The 16,962-nt window shown below is 35.8% G+C and overlaps 2 protein-coding genes across 2 annotated transcripts; one reads left to right on the top strand and one right to left on the bottom strand.

Annotated features, from left to right (window-relative positions):
- Nucleotides 1-4,127: 4,127 nt before the first annotated feature.
- LOC141344999 (uncharacterized) lies at nucleotides 4,128-7,779 on the top strand. Its single transcript, XM_073849896.1, has 6 exons — nucleotides 4,128-4,884; nucleotides 5,231-5,311; nucleotides 5,417-5,566; nucleotides 6,059-6,217; nucleotides 6,321-6,419; nucleotides 6,525-7,779. The coding sequence occupies exons 1-6, from the start codon at nucleotides 4,607-4,609 to the stop codon at nucleotides 6,727-6,729; spliced, it is 972 nt and encodes a 323-aa protein (XP_073705997.1). The 5' UTR covers nucleotides 4,128-4,606; the 3' UTR covers nucleotides 6,730-7,779.
- A 2,547-nt stretch (nucleotides 7,780-10,326) lies between these two features.
- LOC141344916 (uncharacterized) lies at nucleotides 10,327-16,958 on the bottom strand. The gene is made up of 6 exons (XM_073849808.1): nucleotides 16,732-16,958; nucleotides 16,144-16,404; nucleotides 15,922-16,023; nucleotides 14,266-14,306; nucleotides 11,454-11,591; nucleotides 10,327-11,229 (listed from the first exon to the last, which is right to left on the bottom strand). The coding sequence occupies exons 1-6, from the start codon at nucleotides 16,817-16,819 to the stop codon at nucleotides 11,065-11,067; spliced, it is 795 nt and encodes a 264-aa protein (XP_073705909.1). The 5' UTR covers nucleotides 16,820-16,958; the 3' UTR covers nucleotides 10,327-11,064.
- Between the last annotated feature and the right edge of the window lie 4 nt (nucleotides 16,959-16,962).

Raw genomic sequence — 16,962 nt, forward strand, 5'->3', positions numbered from 1 at the left:
TGTATGAATATGAATGTTTCTTTCCAGATCTGGGTGCAGTGGAGAGTCGGTATACTCACATCAACTGGACAAACCAGCAGTGGTGAAGCTCAACCTCAGTTTTCCTCCTCTTGAAGGGTCTAGTGTCAGTTGGGAGGTTCTTTTCAAAAGGCTTTACCAACTCATTCAATTGACTGAACAGTGAGTTTAATGACTTAAAGAGATTTCGATACATTATCATGCTTTTATTCAATATGTTTATTTTTTGTATTAGATCCCCTGAGTTAGATGAGCATGTGGATTCTCTGCTGCTGTTCCTTCAGTCTGTTCCTGGTCTGAAGGAAGTAAAAGTTTGTCTAAACCACCTGATTGAGAGCTGGGCGGCTGGACTATTTACCCTCTTCCAGTCTTGTTCCACCTTACTTCACTTGCAGTAAGAATAACCTTAAATCAAACACATACCATGGTGCAAATACCATTTATTATTAATATGGTAGACATTCAGTACCATGGTATATATCAAACTATAATGTTACCATCTGATACATACTAAACTAAACTTAATGAATTCTCTTTTGGCAGATTAAAAACGGATATATCTGTTGTAAATGATGTGGAGAGTCTGGGTATAATGAGAAATGATAGAGTGAGGTAAGAAATCTACTATTAAAGGGTTACTCCAGAATTTTGTCGTTAATCACCCATGTCATTCCAAACTTGTAAAACCTTGGTTCATCTTTGCAACACAATTTAAGATATTTTAGATGAAAACCAGGAGGTTTGTCACTGTCCCACTGATGGCAGATGGACTATTTTGACGATGCCTTTCATGTTTTTTTTGCATCTTGACAGTGATATTTACCTGGGAGTCAATGGAACAGTGACAAGCCTCTCGGTTTTCATCCAAAATATTTTAAATTGTGTTCCAAAGACAAATAAGCTTTTACGGGTTTAAAACAACATGGGGTTAAGTGATTAATGACCAAATTGATAATTTGAGATGATTTTATAACACATTGTTTTTATTTGTCACAAAGGTTTTTTTGGTAGTATGTGTGTGTACAAGGTTATGGTGCCTAGTTTTTAAAAATCTGTTCCAATTTTAAAAGTTGTGAAATCTATTCCAGCATTTTGCAGTTGTTTGTATTTTCCTTGAGCTTCTTGGATTGTAAGGTTGTCAAGTTGCTTTAGATACTCGAAAAAGCAGCTGCTACAACAATATCACTAGCTTTCCAACAAGTCTGGCTTAAACTGTCTTTTATGCTTTTAGTAGCGGTTGTCCTCTGTTTTTTTGTAGGCTTTCTATCGGCTGTAATCATCTGAATTATATAGATGGCTGCTGTGATATCAACTCCTTTGAACCCCCAGTACACAAAGTGCTTCCCTGTGTCACCATCACATTAACAGATGACCCTGAGAATGCAAATGCTGACTGGAGGAAATTCTTTCAGGCCTACAACCAGCTGAAAGACTTGACTGGGTGGCAAGTAAACATTTTGATACCAGAGAGAGAGAGTGTGTGTTTGTATGTGTCTGATTTTAAAATGGTGAGAATGACAGATAAATAAGCAAGGTTTTACTTCAAATTGATTCAAGAATTTGTATTTGTTTTTTTTTTTGTTTTTTTATACAGTTCTTTAGAATATGAAGAGGGTGTGAGTGATCTGCTGTCTGTTTTGAACTCGGTCTCTGGTCTGAAGGAACTGGATCTCATCTTCAGATTTATGACTGTGGATGGAGCATCCAAAGTTCTGGACCTCATTCAGACCAACTCCAGTCTGACTGCATTAAAGTGAGAATTCACTCCTTTTTTGTTTACACATACACATATATTGCAGTCTCTCAGAACAAACACAGTGAATTTGTAATAGTGGCATATGCACACTAAACTCACAATACCATATTCATGATAACAAAAGCTCACGTTATTATATTTGTGGTTTAGTTTTGGGGCAGTCAAGCTTCCTGAGACAAGTAAAGTGAAGTTCAAAAAGGATGGCAGGGATGAATTCTTCAGGTAAGGCATTAGCGATTCCTGTATTCTAAATGACTAACATCCATGAAGATGTGTTTCCTACTATCTAAAGCTTTATTAAAGAGGACATGGTTACTAAACTTACTGAAGAGCCAACTCCATCCCATTACTCGACATCCAACGCCCTCTAGTGATGCTACGAAGCAAAAACATTGTTGGTGTGTATCAAAATACACAACAATTTTAAAACTTTCAATAACAGGTCATTAACAAACATGCTTAAGGGATTTGTAGTTTTGTGAGCATTTGAGTATGTTATATACAAAACTAAATGTGTATGTAAGATGATGAAGCTTAGACACACACAAATAGACACAAATTTGACTCAAAAGCTCAAATCTGACAGTTGAATGGTCACTGTCGCAATGCTCTTTCTATTTTATATTTCACCCTGCTTTTATTACCTTTTAAATGAAGTTATGTCTGTGATTGTTTTTCAGTGTCCAAAGGACGAGTGAGAGTGAAGACAGTGATTCAGACCAACTGAAAGGTATTTGGTAAGATGATATTTTAAATTTTTTAGTCACTTAAACACTGCTTATAACCCATTTTACTTAATCTAACTTGGTACTACAGAGTGAAACAAAATAGTCTGGGAATTGATTTTATTGATTGTAAAAAGTAGGTGTTTGATGGGGAAAAAATGTTAAAAGGATTAGTGATGTTATCTGAATGATTCATTACTTAAAATATTCACAGGTCTCAGTCTGCAGGACAGATGTCAGATGACAGTGATGAAGAAGGCAGGTCCTCACCTATCAATAACTCCAGCGATGAACTCAAGTGAGAATCATAAACTTACATTTTAAGACACTGTTAGAATTATTATTTTTGCCTGCAACTTAGGGATGTAACGGTATCAAAACTTCACGGTACGGTAATACCTCGGTATGAATGGCACGGTACGGTATTTATTGAATTATTTACAGGAAAAACAAAACTAATGAAGAGACTCGAAAAAAAGTGCCAGAAGTGTTTATTAAACAGTTTACATGAACACTGAACACATCAATGGCATACAAATTAGCCATCTATCTGTAAACTTTGAAACAGAAACTTAAATTTTTCAATTTTAGTAACAAAAAAATATTAAAGCATGTAAAAAACAGTCAAATCAGTTTAGCTGAATGAGTTGTCTGAATCTAGTTGTCTGCTTGAAATAAGATTTTTTTCTTACCCCATTGGCAGATTATTTAACTTGTTTTAAACAAAAACTCACTTAATTTTGACATGTTTTTACTAAAAACAAGACAATAATTTTTACTTGTCTAGAAAATCCTTCTTGATTTAAGAATTATTAGAAAAAATTTAGATATTTTGGCTGGAAACAAGACAAAATTCTAAGTAAGAAAAGCATTTTTTTGCAGTGCAGTAGGCTCTCATGCCTTTCTTTCGCATTAAATTAAAAACAATCCTTTAAAGAACTTTTCTACCTGGACAAGTGCATCTATTATGTTGCCTAGTTTAGCCTCTTTAAAACTGCACCTTTCCTTATTTTAAACTTAGCCCAAAAGCCACGTGTTGACTGTGAAATTTATATGCATTTATGGTACATTTCCGTGTCAATCCATGTTCATTTTTACAGCGAACAATGCACTGTAACATTAATTCAGCGCATACAGCGCAGCAAAAAATAGACTCGGTACCGAAACGATCGCTGCACTGCTACAAAGGCACCGCTTCTAGGACGTACTGCCGGACAGCAACCGCGTGCAGTGTGAACGCTCTAATCCGTTAACATGGGTGCTAAAAAGAATACGTAACGCATACGCACTTCAGACGGAGCAGGTTCGACCATTTCCATCTCTTTTCCTTGCTGCTACAGTCTGACTCTGTAGCGACAACAGACCGCAAAGGATGATGGCCACGCCTGGGCTGATGGGAAATGTAGTTCCCGCTACCTCCCGTTCGCTCCATTCGCCTGAGCAAACTTTTCTCAGAAGACCTATTGTTTTATCGAGTCATGCGACCACGGTAGTATCGAAAAAAATTGTTATTGCGGTATGACGGTATTTACAATACCGTTACATCCCTACTGCAACTCCATACTGTGATCAGTTACATCTGCAAAGAAACTTAACAGAGTCTATGTGTTTTTCACATGAAGTGATTCTGATGAACTGGACGATGTGAAGTGTATTCTCTGCTCAGATCTCAGGATGTGGAGGAGATTACCAGGCCAATACAAGTAGAGAACACTGCATTTCTCGAACATAAACCGCCAAATAACTGCGCATTCACTATATGTGTTCAGTTGTTTTTTTTTTTATATATATTTCTTGTTTAACAGACATTTTAATTTGTTGCAAGACATTTTTAATTTTGAGGTAAGCCTGTTTAGAACCAGAGAGAACAAAATGCAGTACATTGTTAACATTAGTCGAAAGTCCATAATATATATCCCCACCATTTGTGTAGTGTAATGTGGTATTTTGTTACGATTAATTTTTTTTTGTATTTCAGCCTGTTTTTGAAGTGCACCGGGTCCAGTCCCAGTACAAAATCACTGTTCTCAAGTGTACAGATCACCTTGTCTGAAAACTCAGCAAAGACTACCAGTGACTGGAAAAACTTCCTACATGCATATAACCAATGCAAAGGGATCTCTATACAGTAAAAATAATCATTGCATACCTAAATATTTTGGGTTTCACCATGAAACAGAAAATTAAATCAATATTTTTGTTCAATCAATTTCCATGCAACAACAGAAGTCCTACATTTGAGGAGAGTGTGGACACTCTGCTGCTATCTTTGCACTCTCTGCCTGGTCTGAACAAGGTGCAACTGACAACAGACAGTCTGACTGAGAACTTTGCTGCAAAGATCCTCTCCATGTGTCACACATGTCCCAGTCTCCAAAACCTCTGGTATGAAAAACTAAAGAGACTAAAGAGCAGTCTGGATATACAGCTACTGTAGATAACTGTCTTTGTTTTCCAGTTTGGAAAAAAAAAAGATTTAAAACATGTTTAAAATGACAATTATGATGACATTTGTGATAACCGATTCCTTTTAAATCAATTCCTTTCAGCCGAAAATATAAAATTGTTGCCAAAATCAGGCCAATTAATATTATTTAAATTGATGTAATTTTTATGTTGTTATTTTATTCTTAAATTTGAATATTAACTTAAAGCAGTCAATGATTAGATATTAAAATGCATTAAAGTGTTCATTTTTAAAAACATCAGCCATTTTTCTATTGCCTGTCAGTTTGCAGGTGGAGTACAGTAAGAGATACAGTGAGCTCAATGTGTGTTCCTCTCTCAGCATCGCCAGAAACACAGACTCTATGTAAGTTTATCCCTAACTGTGTTGGTTGTAAAGAAATTACACCGAATTCTAATACAACCATAGAAAAATGAACTTGTGACTTAACTAGTTGTCTTTTATTTCAAGCTTGTCAGTTGACGTCCAGTTGGCCTGTGATAGCATGATTGAAATATCTCCATCATTCATTTCATTCACATCACCATGTTCAGAGATTCCTAAACTGGATGGACGAGAGCTCTTTGAAACTCTTGACATCCTTAAAGGTTTAGAAGAAGGGTAAGGATTCTGCCATTTCATTATGTACCTGAAAATTAATTATCATTTGCCATTTAGTAAAACCAATTTCAGTTAGCTCACCCAAAAAATGAGAATTAGCACACTATTTACTCACCCTCAAGCCATCCTAGTTGTATATGACTTCCTTCTTTCAGATGAATCCAATTGGAGTTATATTAAAAATTGTTTTGGCTATGGATATTTTTGTTACAAGTACACATTGATTCGCTACATGAGACCTTTTTTCAACCCCTGGAGCCATGTGAAAACTTTTTTTGTGTGTTTACTTGTGTTATCTTTGATTATTTAAATTTGTTTAATGATCTGAAACATTAAAGTGTGACAAACATGCAAAAAAAAAAAAAAAAAAAAATCAGGAAGGGGCCCAACACTTTTTCACAACACTATACACTTTAGATTAAATAATGTGCTAATTTTCATTTTTCCGTGAACCAAACCTTTAAGTTGTCTAAATTTTTGCCCATAAACTAGATGTGAAGAGCATGAAGAGCTTGTGGGTGATTTGATGTCCACCTTGGTCTCTGTTCCTGGTCTGCAGAAGGTCAGACTCAAGATCAGCAGTCTAACGGAGAACTGGGTGAAGAGGACTTTGTCCTTAACTGAAATCTGTCCCAGTCTTCAGGAGATCAGGTATGTGGATGTTTAAAAGAAATTCCTGATTGTCCTTTAGTGTACTTTATTGTTTCTTAAATTAAAAATGAAAAATAATGGAATTGAAATGTTAATGTTTCAGATATGACTGCAAAGAAAGTGGAGGCTTGTTGTTGGACGAGGTAGAGGGGATTCTGCAGAGCTCTCAGATTGATTCAGATTGCAGGATAATTATCACAGGGTCTGTCCTATAGTTTTATTTAACCATTTATTGTTTCCAGTTTTATCATCACCAAAAACTGTGCTTCACTGATGGTTTAATAATTGTTGCTCAATCTCTTTGAAGGATAAAGCGCAGTAAAGCCACAGATGGGTGGACTGAAATCATGATGGACACATCCAAATCATCATCAGCCTCTAATGAGAAAGTAAAAGTCACCTTTTTTAGGGACTCTCTCACAAGACTATTTGCAATAGATAACATTGAGACAGAAGACACTAGTGACGACGAGCCTGAGGACCCTGAGGATGTAGACTTTGTCTTTCTTTAGATAAATGGCAGAAAGTAATTCTGAAAATTAAGTCTGTTTATTAAACATATTGTTTATTATATTTTACTCATTGAGTGAAAGAATTATAGTCATATGGAAAATGTAAAAACTGTGGCTTTCCTCTATATTGTAAAATTAAATGAACCAGGACAAAACTAAACTGGGTGTCATAAAATGAATATTGAATGTGTAGTCTGACTGCAGGAGCACAGATCTGACCATGTTCTTATGATGGTAGTCATTTACAGCAATACAGTAACGAGTCTTTTGACAACGTGTTGATTTTGAAACAAGAATTATTTTCAAGGCTGTTATGGCATTTACGTGCATTAAACACGATCACTAAATACTATTAATGAACTAATCTTTACACAATTATTAGCAATAATTGTATAGCAATAATAATTAAGTTAAATAACTTTATCATTTACTTTAATACATACCTAATTCATTCATAAGAAGTGATTGAGTTTGAAGCGATATTTGTAAATGTTTAATAATTAACTTTAATAATATTATTTTATCAACTCGGGCATGAGACTTGGCGATCAAGATTGAGCCCGAGGAGATTGGTTTTGGTTTGAGATTGGTTTTGAGCCGATGATAGTGAAACAGTCACGTGGTTTACTGCCAATCCAGCTTCGAATATTATCAGTCACGTGTTATTGCAAAACGAAACTAAAAAGAGTTAACATAACATTCAGTTGTATCTGTTTCCTGCAGTCTCAGATTTTATGTGAATTGTGGTTTCCAGACTTCAACATGGTCTTTATCAACATGGTTCAATTTTATGTTGTGTCTCTGTGGCTTAAGTTGATACTGTATATGTCTTTTATTTAATTTTAGAATTGTATTAAACAGAAAACCTATAGTCAGCCTGTCTTTTCTACGCTCAGAGCTTGTCAGCATCGACTGGATAGATTTTTTTCAAACAGTTCTAGAATCGGTCAAAGATATACCACTGCTTCCTCTACGTTCTTTGTCTGCACGAAAGTTGAAAATGAAGTTGACAAGCCTGACAAAGGCCTGGGCTAATTCAATCCTTTCATTGACTTGAGACTGTTCCAGTCAAAAAAAAATCAGGTAAGAGTTAGACCATGGCAGTTGTTATTCTGTGGATTTAGGCTGAGACTATATCCAAGGCTAATACTAGCTTAGCCTTACTTTCAGCTGTACATATGCCCTCATTTACAACGTTGAAGTGACAGAACTATTCAGATAAACTGAAACCAAGTTGTGTTTATACTGTAGCGTAGAAGCTGACTGGTTACTGGACGAAGAAGTAAGTGTCTTGAAGAAGTCACACCCAAGGCCTGACTGCACACTGAGTTTTCAAGGGTTTGTACATGTTAATCAACACATTTCTCATTTTATATCTCTGATCCTATCTAAATAGGACAAAAATGACTGAACTTGTAACTTGTTTTGAAGAATTCGCTAGTTACTTTGTCTTTGCATGGTTTGTTATAAAGGTTCAGATGCAATAAATCTAAAGAGTGCAGAGACTATGTGTTCTCGAAAAACCCAGCAAATTATAGCTGTAACCAGCAGGTGAAGATTCATCTGAACAAACAGGGATTGTTGGCAGAGCGTTTGCGAAAGTAAGGTTTACACATTCAGGTCATTTGACTTATTTTTTTTTTTTTTTACAATTTTCTATATGTGTATGATGATTCATTAGCATGTATTTGGTCATATCCTGTTTGTGTTAGAAATATAAAAATAATCTGCCGTTTAAATCACTTGACAAAGAGAAGTCTTTCTCTGATGACAATGTTTTCTTCACGCTCTTTCTTTTTAAGGTCTTTGTTTCCGGACTGATTTACAGACTAATAACTAGAAATGCGCTGGAGGGAAACAGCTGGATGAGGATTCATCAAAGTCTCTCTTTTTTTTAAATTAATATTGTTGTTCTTTGAATGACATGTATTTTCCAGAGAAAACAGGTGAAGGGGTGCATTTTTCCAAATGCAAGTTTTATTTGATTTTATTTTGATTTATCTTTGAATTATGAAATTACGAGTGATTTAAATGAATGTATTGCTCTTAATCATTTATGTACACTCTTAAAAATAAAGGTGCTTTAAAAGGTTCTTCACAGCGATGCCATAGAAGAACCGTTTTTGGTTCCACAAAGAACCATTCAGTCAAAGGTTCTTTAAAGAACCATCTCTTTCTTACATTTCTATAATCTGAAAAACCTTATTTCGCCATAAAGAACCTTTTGTGAAAGGTTCTTCAGTTGTTAAAGGTTCTGTATGGAACCATTTAGACAAAAAGGGTTCTTCTATTGCATTGTAAAGCACCTTTAGTTTTACTATGGACTATGATTTCATACACCAACTGCCAAATTACCAGCAATTATACAGTATCTGGCTTCCACAGAATATATGCTGTTATATTTCATTAAATTAGTTGATCATGAAGTTTAAACAATATTTCCGAGAGAGTGATTGGTTTATCTATTGGTTTATGTTGTAGAACTCTATTGACAGCTTTATAAAATATGATTGCAGTGTGTTTTTGCTTCATATGAAGGTTTTGCTTCATTTTGCCTTGCAACTCTTTCTGCAAACTGTTTTGTTTAATGCATGCATGTTCTGTCTAATCAGTCTGTTGAAAGTCTTAGTCATATCTAGTAATTTGACTTTCTAATAATGATCGAAAGATGTAACTTCTCAGAAGGGGCTCTAGTGACACCAACAGAAAAGGAAGTTACTTTTTGCCACCCCATGATACCTATTTTTATCATTTTGTAGTTGTGCAAGTAGGGCTGCCAAGTTAAAGTGTAGCGTTTGTCTAAATACCCAATTATTTTATATAATCAAAAGGTTTCATTCTGTTATGTGTTTGTTGATCTATGAACAGACTACAGTAGAATTTTCTGGACTCGACACTATTTTTTCCTGCAGTGGTTCAGATTTGTACTTATTCATTTTTATTTCACTCACTAATTTTTTGATCTGTATGTTTCTGAAAAATATATTATTTTTTGAGGCCTAAAAAGTTTTCTTTAAAAAAAATAAAAAAATAAAACAGAACTGTATGTATTTATGTTTGAATGGTAGCTTGATAATACATTAATTCATAAACATTATAATCAAACTATATGTCACAGGCGTGTTGCAGTTGAACAAAATTGTGTTGCAAACACACCAGATTAGGTTGTAGTGGTTCAATATAATAAAGTTAATTTGTGCAATAGAAAATATTTATCAAAAATGTGCAATGCATACAATCACTTTAAATGTATTGTAGAAGACAATTGATAAACAACAATGCTAAATTACACCTGTCTGCATAAATGAATAAAAAAAAAATGGTAAAAGCTGCAAATTCAGTGGCTTCATAACATGAGGACAGCCTAAAACAAAAATAAACAGAACAAAAAGAGCTATTAAATAAATTATTGAAGCAAATTGAGAAACAGTACAACATAAGTACTTGGCTTCACTTCACCTCAAAAATAAGTAAAGGGTTTGTTACAGGAAAAATCCCTTTTTTCACATTCTTGGATATTTTCATATATAAGAGATCACTGTACTTTTAAAACATATTAAGTTTCATGGCTTCCTCTTCCAAAATCCTCCCCATTATTTAAAAAAGCATTTATTTAACCAAGCTCCAAAATGACAGGGCAAGATATCAAAAAATAGTTATCAACCACAGGCCCTGCCCCTCTGGCGTTTAGTTGCTTAAAGCTGCAGTCACATTAAATTGCAATGCTTGTAATATGTTGTCACACATACAGCAATGTTTCAGTCATTCAATCCTGCTGATTTTAAGTTTGGGTTCTTTTAATTCAGCACTGGATACAGTAAACAGATGCTTGTTCAGTTACGAACATACTCAATGTACACGAATTCAATAATCTTTACCGCCCTTAGAGCAAAGTGGCTTTTTACAATGTTTTTAATTATATTCTCATTACTTTTTGTATAATAAACTTTCCAGAAGGAATGGGGGCGAATGGGCAAACAACTGTTTTCTGCGACCCTTCAAAATAACTCATAGACTGAGAAATACTTTCCAGGAAGTGGTTTTCAGGTGTTGCCTGCAAAAGCGGTGGGGTATCTCTAACAGAAATCAACAGAAAGCGAAAGAGATTTTGCATTTCATCTTAGGCCACATGTACAATTTTACAATAAAAATCATTCAGTGCTTCTTTAAAAAAAGACCAAATGTACAAATACAAATCTTTCACACACCCTAAATCAACTATAATGAGAGCACATTGCACTTACGCTGCTTATTTAATGAGAATAACACTGCCTTCCTGAACACATGAATCACTTTGAATAACAGCAAGGGTTCAGCTTTATTTGAAAATCACTTTTATTCTGATTGTGGGTGTGCAGATTCATACCCGACTGGCTGTTTATTGACTACAGCATAAACAGTGTTTTCAGCTTCAGTTTTGGGGGGGTTTGGTTGCTTCTGAATGGCACAGTAGACAGTGACTGGTGCATCTGGCTTCTTGTTCTCTGTAAGTGATGAACTCTAAAATAAAGAACAACAAAATCAGCTTCAGATCATTTAAACAACTACAGATTGCGAACTGGCAGGTTGTTTCCCAAACGGATATAATAATTCTGTCATTTGAATGTTCACTTAAGCTTGTCTTCACTTTTATTCTTTATTAAGACATCTAAACCAAACTAACCATGAGTTAATTTTCAACGAATTGTAATTAAGTGAGATTAGAGTCATTGTTTAATCTTCACCTGATTCATAGAGTCATCTTTGGGTGTGGTGTGGATGGTAACATCAGTTTTTCCTGGATCTCTTGCAGTGTCATACACTGTCTGAGGTTTTTCTGATTTCTCCAACATCTCCAGTGACTTTTGGGGCTTGATGTTCTCCTGTGGACACAATCCAATCAAAATGTCAGACTGCTGCTTTGGCTGAAATGAGTGGTGAATGCTTTTATTCAGATAGCATTACCGACAACCATCAGCCACCTAAGTAGTACCAAAGAATATAGAATACCCAAGACATGTCACTCGTATAGATCTGAATGGGGAAAAATGCAAGGATCATTATGGCCGCGAAGCCCCGCCCTCTTAATGAAAAAGCCAATCATTGATTAGTAAAGTCAGCGCGTCATTGCAGCTGCCATTAGAAGTCCCGGTTGCAATCAGTGCCCTAAAGCCGCGGTCACACTAGACTTTGAGCATGCGAAATTCCCTCGGATGCCGCTGCAAAGGACGTGATATGACGCGATGCTCTGCAGCGTCTTTAAAAAAAAAAGTATTCTGCAGGACAACTAATACATTTAAAATGTAAAAACATACAATCTTCTACACTTTACCGCAGTGCTGCAGTTTTAAATGTTTCAATTTAAGGGTCTTTTCATTCAGCTAGAGGTCATGTTTTGACGTATCGATCTCCTGTTGGTCACACAGAGTCATGTGATGCGAATTCGTTGGTCAGAGTTCACCAAGCTTGAACTTTCAAACGCAGCGAAATGCGAAAAATATTTTGCACGGGCTTGCGTTTTCCACAGAAAAACAAACAGTGTTCCAACCAATCACCGTCAAGGGGTTGGTGTTGTGGACTCTGCTCTGCCTCTCGCACATTTTGTGCACCACCACGAAAATCCACAACACCAACCCCTTGAGGCAGCCGTGGCCTAATGGTTAGAGAGTCGGACTTGTAACCCAAAGGTTGCAGGTTCGAGTCTCAGGTCCGGCAGGGATTGTAGGTGGGGGGAGTGAATGTACAGCACTCTCTCCACCCTCGATACCACGACTGAGGTGAGTCCCTTGAGCAAGGCACCGTTCCCCGGGTCCCCGTTCCCAACTGCTCCCCGGGCGCCGCAGCAATGGCTGCCCACTGCTCCGGGTGTGTGTTCACTGTGTGTGTGTGTTCACTACTGTGTGTGTGCACTTGGATGGGTTAAATGCAGAGCACAAATTCCTAGTATGGGTCACCATACTTGGCCTCACTTCACCTCCTTTCCTGTCCTCTGACCACAGAGACGCGTTTTTTTTACAGCCAATTTATGGGGCAGGCAGCGAGCGGATCGTGAAGAAAGGTCAGCTGACTGTGACACTTTGTTTCAGCCTAGAATCGCTGATACAGCCTTTAAGACGTGCGCTCAAATACTGCACATGCGAACTGGCTGATCGCCTGAAAATAAGCGTTTTTTAACGCTATTGGAGCACAAGGAACCATATTTATGAGGCAGTTCTTGTCAGATTTCATTGGTGATTTCAAATATGAAATTGAATCGTAAGCTTGGTTTACAGTTTTGAAGAATTTGATGTTTCCCCAAAGAGATAAGAGCTGCACTTGCATGCCAGAGAGGCATTTCAAAGATGGCCGCCGAGTGACATGACTTGCCTTAAAGAGATAGTTCACCCAAAAATTAAAATTTGATGTTTATCTGCTTACCCCCAGGGCATCCAAGATGTAGGTGACTTTGTTTCCTCAGCAGAACACAAACAAAGATTTTTAACGAAAACTGGTGCAGTCTGCCAGCCAAATAATGGAAGTGGAAGGGCACCAGACCTTTACAAGTAAAAAAAAACATGCACAGACAAATCCAAATTACACCCTGCGGCTCGTGACGATACATTGATGCCCTAAGACACGAAACGATTGGTTTTTGCTAAAAACTGAACGGTATTTATATAAATTTTTACCTTTGATATACAGCCAAGTCCATCTGTCCTGAGCACGAGTTTAGCATCCGGCTTGTTACACGTGAACACGCTCTGGCGTAGGATACGCAAACACCGGAAGCGATCTGTGGCGTGTATACGACACTCATTGTTTACACAGTGCACAGAGGTTGTGGGTATAGTGGCTATTCAAAATGGTAATTACTTGTGCTTATCCTGATTGTTCAAACAGATTTAAAGCTAAAAGATTACGTTTGCAAACTTGCAAACTCATCCGGGACTTTTCACCGATTTCCCCTTACGGCGTTTGCGTATATTACAGCAGAGCGCGTACACGTGTAACAAGCCGAATGCTAAACTCGTGCTCTTGACAGATGGCCGTGGCTGTGTATCAAAGGTAAAAAATGATATAAATACTGTTCAGTTTGTTGCAAAAACCAATCGTTTCATGTCTTAGGGCATCAATGTATCGTCACAAGCCGCAGGGTGTAATTTGGATTTGTCTGTGCATGTTTTTGTTTACTTTTAAAGGTCTGGTGCCCATCCACTCACATTATTTGGCTGCCAGACTGCACCGGTTCTCGTTAAAAATCTTCGTTTGTGTTCTGCTCAGGAAACAGAGTCACCTACATCTTGGATGACCTGGGGTTAAGCAAATAAACATCAAATTTTCATTTTTGGGTGAACTATCCCTTTAATGGGACTTTGATAGTATATAGTATTAGTATGAACCAGTATTTTGAAAGGGTACACTCTTTTCTGCGAGTGTAGGATTTTATTACCAAAAACTATACTTTTTGTATAGACCTAGAAACAAAACATGTTGGATACTTGTTTCAAAAGAGAACAGATCTTGTGATACCATTTATTAGTGTCTGCGGTTAATGAAGAATAGTGATTTAAAACTTACGTCGACTTCCGCATAGATTGTTTGTTCAGTTTTCTGTGCACCTATAAATGTTCAAAACAGAAAATCAGTTTTCAAGAAGACAATTTTCAATGACAAAATCATTTACAAGATATGGCTATCTTTTTTATACCAAAAACAATAAATACATTTCTTATTTCCATCTGGAACATTCTAAAAGAAATATTTGTTATATTCAACCTTACTGTTTGGCTACAGTATAATCATCAACTGTGGCAACACTGAGAAATAAACTGGAAGTACAATTACAGTAAATGAATTGCTAATGGAAGGCTAGTAAGTGAGTCAGAGGTTTTAAACAGAAGTTTCTAAATTTGTGGGCAGTTAACACGAAATAGGAAGGTGGCAAACCATGTGGTGTGACATGTAGAACTCTGTCTCAAGCTATTGCAAACAGCAATGTGCTATTTCTTTTACACTTATTATGCATGTAGCTTTTATGACCTTTAAAAAAATACATTTGCTACATTGCAAAATGCTGTCTTGTGTTGAACCACTCTCATATGCCATGAATTCAGGATCTGAATCCAGGATCTGAATCCAGTTTAGAAATAACAGCTTGGACTTTTGCTTCCAAGTCGATATAGCTGCAAAGTCAACATAGGCCTCCACATGCTTTTCTAGAGATAGATCAACTCAAGTTTCAAAATGTTTTAAATGTGAAAACTTGGCATGCAGAAAATTTAGGGCCACTTTAGTTTTTATAGTCCATTTGCAGATATAATCATTTGTGTCCCTGTGCCACAAAACCAGTATTTAGTAGCATGTGTATATTTGTAGCAATAGCCAAAAATCATTAGGATATTAAGTAAAGATCATGTCCCATTAAGATATTTTGTAAATTTCCTACCCTAAATATATCAAAACTTAATTTTTGATTAGTAATATGCATGGCTAAGAACTTAATTTGGACAACTTTAAAGGTGATTTTCTCAATATTTTGAATATTTTTTTATTTTTTATTTTTTTTTGCACCCTAAGATACTAGATTTTCAAATAGTTGTATCTGGGTCAAATATTGTATCCTAACAAACCATACCTCAATGGAAAGCTTATTTATTCATTTATTCTTTCAGATGATGTATACATCTCAATTTAAAAAAAAAGAACCCTAATGACTGGTTTTGTGGTCCAGGGTCACATTTAATAATTGCAGCTTTTTTTTTTTTTTTAATTTTGAAGACTCTCTTTTAGAGGTCTGCCAAGTTTTCACATTTAAATTATTTTGAAACTTAAGTTGATCCGTCTGTTAAAGTAACACATGGGAAGTGATGTTATTTAAACTGCAGCCCTAAACACTAACAAAACTACTGTATTTTTGGTCTAGAAAAAAGAATGAAGTTATACACTCCCTGCAGAAAAGGGTAGGGTTACATTACTATGTGATGCCAAACTTTGTAAGGACAAATTGTTGAATTTTATTTAATTTATTTTTTTTTACTGCTGAAATACTTTAAAGGGCAAACATTCAGTTTATAATCATGGCACAAATATCTGAAATTATCTGACCACATTATAAAATTATTAAAACACATTTGACATACAAATGTAAAGTATTTTGTTTTCACAGAGATACTTTTGAGCTATTTACTAGTTGCAGTTAATATGAAATATTAATGAATTTCTTTGTGATGATACCTTTTTTTATCTTGCAGACCACCAGCAATGAACAAATTATGAATATGCAAATGGGAATGAGCCAAAGAAGATGCAAAGATGTTTCTTCAGCTTGCTGTCTTTCTGGACCCGAAAGAAGAACATCAGAAAATCAATTTTCCCATACTGAAGTTTAAACCAACAGGCATTTCAGTTCAGTATTTAGCTACATGGTTTCTGTTTCTCCTTCTCGGGGAGACATACCTTGATTAACAGCGCAACGTTTATCAACCATCTTTGTGTCAGTCCTCCAGCTCACTAGGTTGCTGTAGTTACATGTGATGGAGTCACCAATGCAGTTCAGTCTTAGAGTGTGATTAGCAGATGATGTCTCTTCCACTTGTGAACAGCTGCTACTATCATAGATTAAGCTAATGATAAAGTTACTTCCATTACATGTAAAGTTACAGGGGTCAGGACTGGATAAATTTGATGTTAAAGTCAGGATAGGAGCATCCACTGCATCTGAAACACACGCATATGATACATGAAAAAATTTAAGGTCACACATATTAATTCAGACATGGTAGAATTTGCCAATAATTTATTTATGCATAATTTATTTTGTTCAGACTTTTTGAAATAGAAGTAATTTTGTTAACATCAAAATATGTTCAGCAGGTTTTTAAAATCATTATAAAAATTCCTTATACGAAGTAAGTACAAATTCTTAGGTTACAGCATTTTCTTGTGCTTTACTTATTTACATTATTTTCAGATAAAAGATACAGATTTCAAATATTGAATAAATATAAATAACAATCTAATCTGCACTTATATCATCACTCTCACCTATAACGGATACTCTGTATGTAACAATGTTTTTGTCTGATTGTCCACTTGTTTTTGCTGTGTAGAGTCCACTGTCTGTCTTCTGCATGTTCTTCAGTGTCAGAGAAAAGGTTTTATCATTGAAATCCACTCTGTCTTTGTAGGAATCATGAGGCCTTACTTTTTTCGTTTCATTAAAATATTTAACTATATTCACTGATTTATCATTTGTCCAGGATAATTGATCAAACT

The sequence above is a fragment of the Garra rufa genome, chromosome 10 (genome assembly GCF_049309525.1).
Source record: "Garra rufa chromosome 10, GarRuf1.0, whole genome shotgun sequence".
Taxonomy (NCBI): Eukaryota; Metazoa; Chordata; class Actinopteri; order Cypriniformes; family Cyprinidae; genus Garra; species Garra rufa.